General features: G+C 45.5%; 1 protein-coding gene across 3 annotated transcripts in view; it reads right to left on the bottom strand.

The window, feature by feature from the left end:
* The window catches only part of RBM33 (RNA binding motif protein 33), a 124602-nt gene extending 109940 nt beyond the window's left edge, over positions 1–14662 (bottom strand). For all 3 annotated transcript variants that reach the window (XM_025862213.2, XM_025862215.2, XM_025862216.2), the window contains exon 1: positions 14192–14662. In XM_025862213.2, coding sequence (XP_025717998.1) covers positions 14192–14234 — 43 coding nt within the window. In that variant the 5' untranslated portion in view covers positions 14235–14662. The remainder of the gene's footprint in view (positions 1–14191) is intronic.
* Positions 14663–15442: the final 780 nt, after the last annotated feature.

Below are 15442 nucleotides of genomic sequence, written 5' to 3'. Positions count from 1 at the left end.
GAAGACAGCTTGATTTTTTACATCTACTTCTGCATTCAGTCTCTTGCAATATATTGTTCTGACTGAAGTGCATGAAAGAAATCCAACTCCAAATATATGTGAAGTCCTAAGAGGGCATTAAGTGTTTCCAGATAATTTCAGATATTCTTGATACTATACCAATATTTGGTAAGTGGCGGTTTCTCAAAGGCTATTTGTAATGAAGAATCTGAAGCCTAATCAATGAACATTTCATACTCTCACCTGTTAAAATGCAATGGTATGTCTTGCATTGTTAATACATCTTTTAACAGGAGTGATTATATAACATCTTGAAAATACAGGTTCACTGAGTTATGCTGTTCTTTCAAATGTGGACACCTTTCATTATTCAGTATCAAAAATTACATTTGTTAATAGCACCACCAATCTCATCAGAAAAGTCTTTAAATACTGGGACGTCTTCAAGTTCACCATAGCAAATACAACTTTTCCAAAATTCTAATTCTAATTTGGAAGCTTGGATTTTCTCATTGGCAATCAATACTGTCAGTTGATTCCTTGAACAGAGGCTCACTTCATTTGCAAGAAAACATCTGCCAAATACTAAAGTCTGAATAATTCTAGTTTTGTCAGTTGTCTTTTCAAATAAAATGGGTATTCTATGAAAAAACAAAACAAAACAACACACAGCAAATTCAGCTCTCAACTCATCAGAAAAGTACTTTCCCTAGAGGCCACAGGTGGTAGTAACAGAAAGAAACACCTTATGCATACTTCCCATTTTGTCATAAACCTTTTCTTTCTTTAAGAGGGAGGGAGGTGAGGAGGGGCAGAGGGGAGAGAGAGAGAGAATCCTAAGCAGGCTCCAGGCCCAGCACAGAGCCCAAGAAGCAGGGCTTAATCTCACAGCCCTGAGACCATGACCTGAGCTGAAATCAGGAGTTGGATGCTTAACCAAATGAGCCACCCAGGGGCCCCAACCAATATTATTTTTTATTAAATGTACTTCAGGGTCAAGATTTAATAAAATTAATAACTTTTACTGCTTCATCAAGGATCTTCCTAAAAAAACCGTTGTTGTTTTTTTCTCTGTGTGGCCTGACTTCTAACAATTTGTGGCCACTGCCTGGACTCATGCTAAGGCAACAAAATGACTCACCATTACTTTTGCAACAATGGTGCAAATGTCACCACAGTAAAAAAGACACATCAGGTTTTAGTACGCTTATGAAAATAGCCTTGGGGACTCTTTAAGACTTTGAAAGCTGCTGTCGTCCAATCAGTGAACACAGATAGTGTGGACAAGGGTGCTCACCAGGAATGTTTTATCAAGAGCGGAAAAGTGGCAATCAAGCAAATACCCAACCAAAGTCGACAAAGCAGAGAGGGAAAGTTAAAATACAGTCTTGCAATTATATACTAGGCAGCAGTAAGAACTATCACTAGTACTGCTGTACTTCATGGACAAATGTCCACAATAATATATCATAGGGGGAACATCCCACAATATCATGCAGTATAATGTACCACTTTATATGTAAAATGTACACATGTATGTGTGTCTGGAAGGATATCAGCAACACTACTAATGGCAGTTATCTTCTATGTGGAATTAATTACAGACTGTCTTCTGTTATTTGTCCTTACATTTTTACAGAACCTATTTTCTTTCTTAGAACAACAACTGTCCTTACTAAAATAATATGCAATTATAAAAACTTCTTGTAATACCTACAAGGTACAAAGATGGTATTGAAATCACCCCAAATTTCTCTGATCAGAAATAACAGGGCACCTGGGTGGGTCAGTTGGTTAAGCATCCGACTCCTACTAATTTCTGCTCACGATGGCCATGATCTCAGGGTCAGATCAAACCCCACACTGGGCTCTTTGGTGGGCACGGAGCCTACTTAAGTCTCTCTCTCCCTCTCCCCCATCCTCAGCTAGAGCCGGCTCTCAACAAAAAGAAAAAAGAAAAAGAAAAGAAATAACAGTCATAACATCAAACAAACATCATTCTAAATGTTTATCTATGCACACATTTGAACATATAATGTGCAAACTTTAAACAGGATGGCACAATATTCTTAATGAAGTATGAAATTTCATACTATTTAAATTTATCAGCATAAAAAGCCACTGAAGGGGTGCCTGGGTGGCTCAGTCAGTTAAGCATACGACTCCTGATCTCAGCTCAGGCCTTGATCTCAGGGTCAGGAGTTCAAGCCCTGCACGGGGCTCCATGCTGGGCACGCAGCCTACTTAAATATATCTTTAAAAAAAAAAAAAAAAAAAGCCACTGAAGTAAAATCAGTGGAATGACTGAAATTCAAGTAAAACTTTATTTAACCCAAGAGGTATTTTGAGGTTAATTTCCAGGCCAAATAAATAAATAAATAAATAAATAAAATACAACATAACAGGGGCTGGGGAAAGTAAAAGTTTGGTTCTACATTAAGAGTTAGGAAGGCTGAGCAGTGACTAGATTTTTGAAAAGGAGATGGGCATTGAGGGAAAACAGCAGAAAGGGTACAAAGTGCTGTATAAGCCCAGAAGACTGTGAATAGTTTGGTAGGTTTGAAACAGCCATTCACGGACAGAAGCAACAGGAAAAATAAATGCTGAAGAGGTAGATTTGGGACATTACTGAAGAATCAATGTGAGAAATCTACACTTAATATGCAACATAAGTGCAGTTTAGAAAAATTATCTAGCAGCAAAAAGCAGCAATAACTGAACCGATAACAGATAAAACAATGGTCTGAACAACAAAGAACTACAAACCAAGTAATAAGAAAAAAAAATCCTGGCTAGCATCACAGTAAATAGGTGGGAAAATAAGACAATGGATCAGAATCTATTTTTTTCAGATTTATTTATTTATTTTAGAGAGGCAGAGAGAGAAGCATGAGCAGGGGGAGGGGCAGAGGGAGAGAGAGAAACTCCAGCAGACTCCCCACTGAGCACAGACCCCCAACTCACGGCTCATTCCCACAACCCTGAGACCATGACCTGAGCCAAAAATCAAGTGCCCCATTATCTTGTCCATTTAGAAACTCCCAAGTCATGTCAACTAAATGACAAGGACGAAAGAGAAGTCAAAACATCAGTATTTTGAACCTGGAATATTAACGGGATGTGAATTGATTGATAAATGTGCTGGTTTATTTTGGGGTTGGGGATGGGTAGAAGGTAATGAGTTTGGTTTTTTAAAATGATGCATGGGTCGGGGCACCTGGGTGGCTCAGTCGTTAAGCGTCTGCCTTCGGCTCAGGTCATGATCCCAAGGGTCCTGGGATGGAGCCCCACATGGGGCTCCCTGCTCCGCGGGAAGCCTGCTTCTCCCTCTCCCACTTCCCCTGCTTGTGTTCCCTCTCTCGCTGTGTCTCTCTCTGTCAAATAGATAAAATCTTAAAAATAAAAATAAAATAAAATGATGCATGGGTCTTATTACACACCAGTCATCTTTTGTTAATACTAAAAGCAAGTCTGACTTGCTGACTGTGCAGGACTGAATAGTCTCCGATTTTCAGACCCTAGGCAGATGTTGAACAATTACATTCCATTCTGACCCTCATAATCCGGAGTTAGCAGAGAGGTTAAGGGCTCAGTCTCACGAGACTGCCCCACTTCAGATGGTCAGCTTCAAACGGGGTGCCCCAGCTACCCACACTTCTACTGGCCAACTACAAATTCAGGGGTTCCCACAATCACCCTTCCCCCAGGTTAAATAATTCAATTGAGCAACTTACAGACCCCCTCACAGAACCCAGGAAAACATGATACTGTGACAGTTTACTATAAAGGATAAAAATGAAGAGCCAGATATAAGTAGGACGAAGCTGGGTAGTGTCCAAGTGCAGAAGCCTCTGTCCCCATGGTAAGGGTATGCCACCCTCCCAACACAGGGATGTGGGAAGCTATCCCAAATCCCTTCACTTGAGGGATTTTTATGGTGGTCTCATTAGATAAACATGACTGCTAAACCACTGACCAAAGATGACAGAACTCAATCTCCAGCCCATCTCCTACCTCCCAGGAAATAAGGCTGAGGCTGAAAATTCTAACCCTTTAAACATGTGGTTGGTTTTTCAGGCAACTGGCCCCCATCCTGAAGCTATCTAGGTTACCCCCCCCAAAACGTGAGTCATTCATTAGCATACAAAAGACAATAAACTCAAAGGATTTTAGGCGCTCTGGGCCAGGAACCTGTTCACCAGAACCTCACAATGTGACCTTATTTAGAAATATGATCATTACAGGGTATCGTTGTTAAGATGAGGTCATACTGGATTAGGATGGGCTCTAAATCCAATGACTGCCGTGGCAATTCCATTTCTGAGTATACCTACAAAAAAAACTGAAAACACAGGCTTGAAGAGGTATTTATACACCCAGGTTCATGGCAGCATTATTCACAATAACCAAAAGGTGGAAGCAACCCAAGTATCCACCAATGCATAAATGGATAAATAAAATGTGGTCCAGCCATACAATTGGATATTATTTAGCCTTGAAAATGGTGACACCTACTACAACATGCATGAACCTTGACAACATTATGTTACGTGAAATAAGCCATTCACAAAAAGACCAATGTCGAATGACTGCTCTTACACACACAAGGTCCCAAGAGTAGCAGCAATCATAAAGACAGAAAGTGGACTGGTGGGGTGCCAGGGGACAGGGGAAGGGGAATGGGAAGTTTTGTGGGGACAGAAGGAGTACGGAGGTGGAATACAGAAGAAATACGACTGACCATGATCTCGTATCGCTATAACTAGATGACGGACATACAGATTATTTTTAAGTGGAAATTTTTCCCACAATAGGTCTTTTTTTAAATAAGAGGTATTTTAAAGTAAACTATGAATAATTTTCTACTTCTGACGAAGACTCAAAACATCTGACTGTATACTGTTGATGAGAGTGTGTGAGACATGATGAGACAGAGGCACTCTTTGACCAGTGGTGGCAGTGCAAAATGGCACAAATCCTACACAGAACTGTGCTGGACAATACCTGGCAAAAATCTACATGCCTTTATCCCTTTTCCCTCACTCTGACTAGTCTAAACCAAAGACACACTGGCAAAAATACACAATGACACACACACAGACTAACCTTCGTGGCATAAAATAAATATTATGTATTGGTTACGAATACATATACGTAGATGTATTTCTTAATTTAACAACCTGACAAATAGATATTGGAAATACACCAAATTCCCGACAGTGTGAGACTCCGGAGAAGAGGATCCCGCAAAGCATAATGGGGGCCTTATCTGTAATACTGTCCTTCACTTAAAAAACAAACCTGATGCGAATGTGACCAAATGTTAAATGCTAATTCCAGCTGTGAGGTTAACAGGTTTGTGGTGCTACTCTTTACAGTTTATTTTGTTGAATGATTTCTCCCGGCACACAGGTCAACAGGAAGTGAGAGGGACCCAGACAAGTACTGCTTTACGCGGGTTAGATATCCTCTCAAGCTCCGGCCACAAGGTACGAACATGGAACAGATGCTTGAAGGGAACCCATTCATGATGGAGAAAAAGTTGTTTTTTTGTTTTTTTTTTTTTAATGTAGGAACAAGCTCATCGTGTGTAGAGACTCTGTACGGAGGGGAAAAGTGATCAAACATGAGGGAGAAGCAAAGGAGGGAAAATGGCAGGGAGGTCCCGAAGGGAAAACCGCTGGGAATCCCAGCACAGGTCTAAGTTCATGCAAGCTTGGGGGGAAAAGTTTGGGCTGAAAAGGCTTTTTCTGAAGAAAGCAATTTCATCTACTGACACCAAAGAAATGAGAAGAAATAGTTTAAGTAACGCAGCGAGGAACAGCTCCAACAGCAGCGGAGCAGAAGACAAGCAGAGGTTCCCAGACGGAAGGAAGAAGGCCCTCGGCGCGGGCGAGCCTGTCCTCGGACGCACACCGCACCGAACGACGCAGGAAGCAAGAGCCTATTTTCTTCCCCCTGGAATATGGAATAATGGAATATAAAAGTGGAGATGGAAAGAACCATGACTTGAAATCCTAGGAAATAAAGTAACACAAGAACTCTTGGCCCATTTTTATTACTCTTAATTTCCTACAGTCATTTTCCTTCTGTTCACCTTTAGAATACGGACAAATCCTTTTTGTAAAGTTGCAGTTTTTATCTGTCACACTGAGCAGAACCAAGAGAACAAAAGTTGTCCACACAGTCCAGCTGAAGCCAGAACAAGGCATCCCTGAAGTCCAAGGGGAAGATTAGCTCAGCAGGACAAGCGTGATCGAGGGCCCACCCGTGGACTCTCCCTGGAAGGCCAAACGTGGTGCTAGACAGTCACTCTATTTCCAGAAGGGAGCCTGCTTCCTTAGAGCAAGATTACAGGTATCTACTGGAATTTTTACACCTTTCAATTACACAGCAACCGATGTCTATAACTAACCCAACTCTCTTAGCATTCTATTTCTTCTTTTCCAGGAACCTGAAACTTGGATTAGAAACAATATAAAACATTAGCTTGAACAGGGCTCTAGTCAATTGCCTAGTCCAAGGGCCAGCAAATTACAGTCCACAGGCCAAGTAGGGTCTGCCACCCATTTCTGTCCGAATCTGGCTACTACCTGTTTATGTAAATAAGCTTTTACTGGAACACTGTATGCCAATTCAATTACATATTGTTCATAGCTGCTTTCAACCTACAAGGGCAAAAGAGTAATTGCAACAGAAACCACGTGATCTGCAAAGCCTAAAATAGTCACTGTTTGGCCCTTTACACATAAAATCTGCCAATCTCTGCTGTAGTCTAAAGGTTCTCAGCCTTCTTTTTACCTCAACATCATTGTCATGTTGATACGCTCACATTCTGACATCACCCAGCCAAATTTCCGTATTTTATAGGCAAGTAAATCTAGACCCCTTATTTAAACCGTAACTAGAAAAAACAATCAGGGTCATGTTTGAGAACTTTGAAAGCGAGCATATTAGCCCTACAGAGTAAAACTACCAAGCTGAGTAACCAAGCAAAATATTCAGAGAGAGGCCCTACGCCAGGCTGTTTGGAAAATAACTTGTAGTCATTGTTCTAACAATCTCTCACATGGGGCACCTGGCTGGCTCAGTCTATTAAGCTTCGGCCTCTTGACTTCAGCCACGGCGCCTGCTGGAGATCCTCCTCCTCTCTCCCTTTCCCTCTGTCCCACCCCCAAAATAATAAATAATCTCTCCCTGGACAGGTTCTCCCTAAAATGAACTTTGTATTTTGTTTAGGAAGTGCAGGGCACATTGACCATTTGCCCTGTCTTACAACTGAATTCTCCTTCCGGTCTTTGGGTATCAACCATAGTATGAGTCCTAACGGAAGACAGGGCTCTGCCTCCCAATATGGAAACTATAAAAGGTAGATCCTTGATTCTCTATCATCCTGGGCAGCCTGGAAGAGGACAAGTGGTCTGAGCTCAGCCAACCGAATGTTCCCATCACGACTTAAGAATTAGAGGAAATGATACCCCACTTCTTTCCCAAGAATCTCGACCTCTTTTAAAAAAGTGAAACCTTCAAAAATAAAAATAAATAAGTGAAACTTTCTAAACTGGTGAAGATCAGTTGCTAAATAGGTGAAATTCAGGGGAAGAAACGTCAAAGAAAAGGAGAAAGTCCACCCACCAATCCCTCTTTTGCCTTCCACACACGTAAGTAACAGTTGTGCTGACTGAGGTCGCCATACTCACCGCAACCGTGCACAGGAAATGCAGGAATACGTTTCTCTGTGGGGCTCTGAGTTAGACTGTGAGAGGCAAGGCAAGACACTCGCAGAAGGTCTGAGTCCCAATTATCCTAACAGTTATTCTCAGGTGGCAAAGGCAGGACATACACACACAGGACAGGAGGCCGTCTGGGAGGTGAGAGGGAGCTCCAGAAAACCATGTTGCTGCACCTGGGTTTGCAGGAGCTATGAGAGTCAGTGGTGACTTCTTGAGAACTGATAGGGTCAAAAGTCAACACCTGCAGTGCTGCAGGCCAAGAAGGCCGTGAGATTCCCCAAGTCTTCAGTGTCACAGGACTTCCAGGCAAACTCCTGACAACCAGACTGAGATCATCAGAGAAAGTTTTCCTGACCGTTGTACCTCCACCTTTCTAAGGATTGTGTAAGCCTCTAATTCCTGTATTAAAATCGCTTCATACTTGAAATGCATAGCATGGCTTCTGTTCTGACTGAAACACAGACTGATAAAACTCAAATAATCCGAGCACTACTGAAGAGCTTAACAGAGACTTCATTTTACTTCAACAAGCTATCATTTTTACATTGGTTTTCTCCTTTAATCCAACTGCAAGTCTTCCTTTTTTTTACAGATGTGAAAACCAAGACTAACCAAGGTTAGTAAACAACAAAACCAGATTTAAACTCAGGCCTACCAAACACCAAGTACAGCACTCTTACATTTATTTAGGAAGCAACTGTAGTAACATACCCTCTGATTTCCTATATAAAGTATTAGAGAACAACTATGACTTCGTTGATGATTAGGTAAGAAGATCACTTACTCATGGCACCTACTAAATCACACAGGCAGGATCACTAAGTACAGGTTGCAATCTGGGGGTGTACAAGGCACATACTCTCACTGAATTACACTGTCTTAATTGACTTAGTTAACACTTTCAAAATGGTCTTATATAAGTATTAGAGTTCCATCTTCTTTCAAAAAAGAGGAGAAAATATAAAAAGATCAAGGATAGCGGACACATTTCCCCACAGCTAAAACATCTACAGATAAACAGCATTTGACCGGAGAGGAACAGAATCCCTCCTCCTGAAGGAGTGGCAGCCTCAGAGCATCCCTGGAGCACAGCCCCACCAGCAGCTGGGAGCCTGCCCCAGGCCCCAGAGCAGCCCTGAGTGCTGCGCTTCTCCAGCCTTACTCAGTTACATAATCTCTTACTTCCCTCTATGAACTACCACAGTGCCTATCTTCCCAAAAGCATCTTAACGAACTGTCTCTTTATTCCTATGTTTTGTACGTAACTGAAGCATCAGAAACCAATAATAAGAGCTTCAGAAGGTGTAAACAGAGGAAATGAAAGGGAGAAAAATACAAGAAAATTTCCCAGAACTGAAGATGCGTATTTCCACACTAAAGTGTCCACCAAATGCAAAGCACAATAAGACAACCTAGGCTAAGGCAATTTTAGAACACTGAGGAGGAATTATTAAAATCCTCCAGGGAGAGGAAAAGGTCACATACAAAGGAATCAGAATGCCATCAGACTTTTCAACAGTAGAAGTGGAAGCCAGAAAAACAACACAACACCACCACCAAAAATCTAAGGAAAATGAATTCAAGTCTAGAATTTTAGGCCCAACCAAATCATCAATCAAGAATAAACAATTTGTTCACACACACATGAGCCTCAAAAAAATTTACCTTTAACACACCAGAAATGGTAGTGTTGAACCGTACATTAATTCAAAAATATAAACATAAAAAATTATTTTTCCAGGGGCACCTGGGTGACTCAGTCGTTAGGCGTCTGCCTTCGGCTCAGGTCATGATCCCAGGGTCCTGGGATCAAGCCTCGCATCAGGCTCCCTGCTCCGCGGGAAGCCTGCTTCTCCCTCTGCCACTCCCCCTGCTTGTGTTCTCTCTCTCAGTCTCTCTCTGCCAGATAAATAAATAAAATCTTTAAAAAAAAATTATTTTTCCGGAAAAATTTACCAAAACTGACCCATACAGGGGTGCCTGCCTGGCTCAGTCAGAAAAGCATGCAACTCTTGATCGCAGGGTCATGAGTTCAAGCCCCATTTTGGGTGTAGAGATTAAACAAACTTAAAAAAAAAAATTACCCAGAGATTTCTAAAAAGCTAAATTAGACCAATAATGGTAGAAGAAACTGAAAAATAAAGAGCTACCAGACCCAATGGCTTTGCAGACAAAAGTTCTTCCAACTTAGATTTAATGCAGAGATTTTTTCACACTGTCCTAGAAAACTTCACAACTCATTCTAGGAAGCCAGCATTTCATAAAAAAAAAAAAAAAAAAAAACAGGCACACACAAATATGCACACACAAATACAAAGGAAAAAAACTATAATCTGATCTTTCTTAGGATCACAGATAAATCCTAAAATGAAATTCAATAATACATTAAAAAGAACAAAGCACGAAGAAGGTTTTGAGACCAAGAATGCAAGGCTGGTTCAGCACTAGAAATCTATCGATACAATACATTAAGAGATTAAAGAAGGGGTCTCATAGATCACCTCAACAGATGCAGAAAAAGCCTTTGATAAAATTAAAAACCTAAATCAAAAACCTTTTTCTCTGCTAAAAGCAGTAACTGTAAGAAAGCTATAACAAACACCATACTTAATGGCAAAACATTAAAGGAACACTCGTTAAAACTCAGAACAAGATGACAAGATAGAGATGCCTTTCGCCACCATATGCTTCAACATCATACTGGAGGACTTGACAGTGAAAGCCTCCGAGACAGGCAGAAAAAAAAGAAATGGGAGCTATAAATACCAGAACAGAAGACTCTGCAGGTGTGACTAACCAGGAAATCTAAAGTACCAAACTATTAAAACAATGTTCGAAAAACCAGCTATATATAATTCAATTATATTTTTAAAAAGCTTTTCTATAATAGACCAGTAACAAATGTGAGAATGTAGGAAGATAAAAAACGCCATCTACGGTGACAAATATAAAATATTTAAGAATAAAACAAAAAACTACATAAAGAAAATTTTACTGGGGCACCTGGGTGGCTCAGGTGGTTAAGCATCCGAGCTCTTGATTTCAGCTCAGGTCATGATCTCAGGGTCTGGAGATGGAGCCCTGCATGGAGCTACCCCTCCCAACCGCCCCGGGGCACAGGCTCTCTCTCTGAAATAAATAAATCCTTAAAAAAAAAAAAAAAAAAAAAAAAACTTACTTAATGTTAAGTTCCATAAGGGTACGGATCTCTAGTATATTCGCTATATACCCCAGCCTCTTAGATTAGTGCCCAGCACAGAACAGGTACTCAATGAACACTTGGTAGAGATGCCTGACAAAAAAGAAAAGCCTGACAGAAACACTCCTGTTACTAGATGAAAGGACCCATATTGTAAAAATATCGAACACTCTCTAAATAAACTTGATGCAATCTCAATAGAATTCCAGTAGAATTCTTTATAGAACGTGATTGATGATTCTGAAGTACATTTTTTAAGCACATAGACTAATCAAGAAACTTCTAAAAAAGAATATGCCATCATATATACATAACATATATCCCTACATACCCGCATATATATGTACACACACACTATGAAGCAGTAATTCTAAAAAACTGTTAATGGGAACTTAATATATTATGAAGATGGAAAAGATGGAGCATTCAATAAATCGTATTAGAACTGTTATAGGTCCCAAAAGCACACAACACCCAAAACAAAACTCCATATGGAATTAAAGCTAGATATAAAAAAGCACAGAATCATAAAATGTTAAAAGCATAGAGGAACTCTTGGCATAGAGACGCCATTACAAAAAGAAAAAAAAACTTACAAAAACAAGTGACGTATTTCAGAGTAAAAATTTTAAACTTCCATATAGTGAAAAGTTTAAAACAAAATTATTTATAGGACAAGCACAATTTTTAAAAAGGGGGTTAATAATCCTGAGAAAATATACAAGGAATGAAAAATATATAAATAATGACAAAGAGATCAACCACCCAATAAAAAAAGCTAAACGATATAAACATGCAATTCACAGAAAATATATGAAAAGATGCCTAATTTCTCTGTAGATCAGGAAAATATAGCAACATTATGTCTATTCTGTCCCAAGATGAACAAAAATTAAAAAGATTCTTAGAAAGGGCATGGGAAATGGGGTACTCCCACACACCACTGAGGGGGGATAAAGTGGTACCAACTTTCTTTTTAAGGACAACTTTCAACAGCTATCAAAATTTTAAATGTATGTAACTTGCAACACAGTAGTTCCACTTCTAGAGGTATGTATCCTCCAGAAAACTGCATAAGCACACTAACTTGTGTCTATAATAGCTGTTTAGCACAGTATTTTCCATAGCAGTTTAAAAGCAGAAATAACTGAAACGGCCATCCATAAAAAAATGATTAAATGCTCAATAGTACTGACATGGAAGATCCCCAGGACCTACTTTTTTTTAAGATTTTATTTATTTATTTGAAAGAGAGAGAACGAGAGCAGGTGCACAGGGGCCGGAGCAGTGGGAGAGGGAAAAGCAGAATCCTCGCGGAGCAGGGAGCCCCACGTGGGGCTCGATCCCAGGGCCCCGAGATCATGACCTGCGCCGAAGTCAAATGCTTAACCGAATGAGCCACCCAGGCGCCCCCGCAACCCTCAGGACCTACTTTTAAGTGAACAAGGCGAACTGTAGAATACTACATGATTCGGTCGGTACCACAAAAGACCGCAAAGCTAAAAATTAAAAATGTTCAACTTACATATGCACAGAAAAGGGTTTAAGAGGATTCACAAGGAAAATATTTCGTACTTTAATTCACTCATTTGTCAAATTACTTGTGGAACATACACAATGTGCTAGGAACTTGGAATAAGCGGCAAGTAAAACAGGTAGCAATCCTGTCTTCACGGGGCTTACAGACTAGGCGGAAGGAGTTTTTTTTTTAAAAAGAAGCAAATAACAAAGTAAAATTACAAGCTGAGATAAATGCTCTGCAGAGAACAAGGCAGAACAAAAGGGAGCACCAGCGGGAGGTGGGCACTCCCTGGGTAAGGCCTCCCGGGGAGCCTGAGGCCTGGCCAAGGAGCAGCCAGCCCCGCAAGAGCGCGGGACCGCGCCCCCAGCGCAGAGCAGGAGGGCCGGCGAGGCCGGGGAGGCGCGGGGAGCCCCGCACGTGGGCCTCACAAACCTCGGAGGGATTCTGGCTTTGGTCCACGAGCAAGGGAAACCGGCTGCCTGTGCTGCAACGGCAGGAAAACCTCCAAAACGTCAAGGATAAGGCCTACGCAATCCTCTAAAACAGCAATTCTCAAACTTTCTGCACTCAGATCCATCAGGACACCGAAAGGCTTCTACTTCCGTGAGCTGCACTCGCGGACACGGACCAGCCAGCACCCAGCAGCTGGTCGCTGGAAAGAACGCGCCGGCACGCGTCCCAGCGGCCGTCGGCGCCCCGTGTTCACGCCCTGCGGCCTCCGGAAGACGCCGCCGCCCGCGGGGTTCGCGCGGACGAAAGCGGGGCCGGCCAAGAGTCCCCCGCCACACTTGGAGGACGCGACAGAGCGCAGGCTTCCGACCCCCGCAAGGCAGCCGAGTCAGGGACACCCCGCATTTTCAGGTTTTTAACTGGAAAGCCTCACCTCTAAGCAGCAAGGACGTCACCCGACGGCAGGGCGGCAGGCAGCAAACCATCCTGCCCGAAGCGGCCTCTGCGTTCAGCCACTAACGTTTCAACAGCCGGACCCCGGTTCTGAGCGGGACGACCGCGACGCAGTCACGGGCCCTCCGGCCTGGACGCCGGCACGACGCTCCGGAGCGCGCCCCGCAGGCTCCCGTCCCCGGTACTCCCCACCCGACGGGCCGCTTCACCAGAGCGTTCGCGCAGCCGCTGAAGTCACTTTCAAGTATTTTTCCATATTTAAGATGGAAAAAAAAAAACCCTACCTCAATCAACAAAACGTCATTTCACCGGTGATTCCCACCCGGCATCTTAGGGGCCCCGTCCAAAGCAGGGGACGGCACGCAAGGGAACGGAGTCAGGTCCAACGGCATCTCGCGCCGCTGGGTCTCTGCACAGCGCGGAGGACGCGCCGGCACGCTCCCCGGACCGGGCGGGGGGCACGCAGCAGCCGACCCACGAGCTGGGGCTCGTCCCCAAGGGCTCCGAGTGCCCGAGGTGCCGCACCGCCCCACACGCCTGCACGCCGGGGCTCTGCCCCGGGCCGGCACCCCACCTCCGCCGCTCAGAGGCCCCTCTCCCACAAACCCCGCTCTCGCCCGCTCGCCCGGTCCGAGCGGGTCGCGGCCCCGCAGGCCGCAGCCTCGCCGCCCGGGGCCCGCCGCCGTGCCGAGGGGCCCACGGCTGCGTGCTGCAGGCGAGAGCCCCGGCACCGAGGCCCGCGGGCCACCGCGGCGCGGGGACCGACGCGGGAGGCAGGACGACGCGGGCCAAGGGAGCCGCGGCCCGTCCCCCCGCGCGGGGCGGCTCACGTACCTCCGGCGCCGGCTCCTCCGCCCGCTCCCAGGGCGGCCGCCATGGCGCTCGCGGGCCCGGCCTTCAGGGTCGCCCCGCCAAGCCGGCCGGTGGGCCGCCGGCCGGCCGGAGCCCGGGGACGCGCGGCGGAGGACGGGGGACGAGGGGCCGGGACCGGGAACACGGGGGAGGCGGCCGGCGGTCTCGGGCACCCCGGCCCGGCTCCTCCGCAGGAAGAAAACAACAGACTATCGCAACATGGCCGCCGGCCCGCCCGCCGCCGCCGCCGCCGCCGCCGCAGTGCACGCCGGGATGATGGCGACCGGCAGGGCGGGCGCGGGCCGCCTCCGCGGCGCGGCGGCTCCGGGCCGCCTCCAGGGACGCAGGGCCAGCGCGGAGGGCGAGCAGACGCGCAGGCGCCGCGCTCGACTCCGGCAGCCGCCGGGTTTGCAGCGGCGTCGGGAGCGGTTGCCGGCCGTAGTCCGGTCCCGGGTTGTGTCGTACGGCGCTTTGCGGCAGTTGGCGCCGCGCTTTCCGGCCGGCGGCCCGCGGGGCGGTGGGCGGGGCCGGCGCTGCCGCCAGGGCCGGGGCGGGGCGTACTCGGAGAGGCGAGCCCTGCGTCGGGAGCCGGGCCGTGGGGGTTATCGCGACGCGCTGAGCCACGGAGCGCCGAGGTCGGTCGGAGTTTGCACTTCAGGGCAGCGAGAAAGGCCAGAAAACGAGGTGCCGGTGAGTGACGTCGAGGAAAGGACACGGGGCTTGGGGAGGCGCGTGTGCTTGTTGGCAGTTGGGGTGTGGGGGCTGTGGGTGCGGTGGGTCGTGGAGTACACACGAGCTGCAGACCTGGACTCAGTGACAGCGAGGGTGGGGGCTTGCGGGGGAAGGAAAGAAAGGGCCGTCGGGGTAGAAAGAGGAGGCCGAGCAGAGACTCAGATGTCAGAGGACTTCCTGGGGACCGAGACCTGCCAGCGTATTGGGGAGGAAAGAGGAAGTAAGACGTGAGCTGCAAAGGGGAACAGGGGCCAGATGCATCCAGGACTTTGGGGCATTTTCCTGAAGCTGTAGGGCGTGTGAGAAGGCTCTAACAACAGAAGTAACAGGATAAAATTTGTGTTTTAGGAAGACGGCTCCGACAGCAGGAGAGCCGATGGGCAGCATGGAGAGGTAAGACACCCTTAGGAAACGGCCGCCGCAGTCCAGGCAGCAGGTGGCTTCCTGCATGGGAAGGTGGACGTGTGACAAAACCTCAGTGGTAGACTACACGAACTGTAA

Source organism: Callorhinus ursinus, unplaced genomic scaffold (assembly GCF_003265705.2).
Source record: "Callorhinus ursinus isolate GAN/ISIS: 27379988/994484 unplaced genomic scaffold, GSC_fseal_2.0 scaffold80, whole genome shotgun sequence".
Lineage (NCBI taxonomy): Eukaryota > Metazoa > Chordata > Mammalia > Carnivora > Otariidae > Callorhinus > Callorhinus ursinus.
This window is presented reverse-complemented; position numbering and strand designations above follow the sequence as displayed.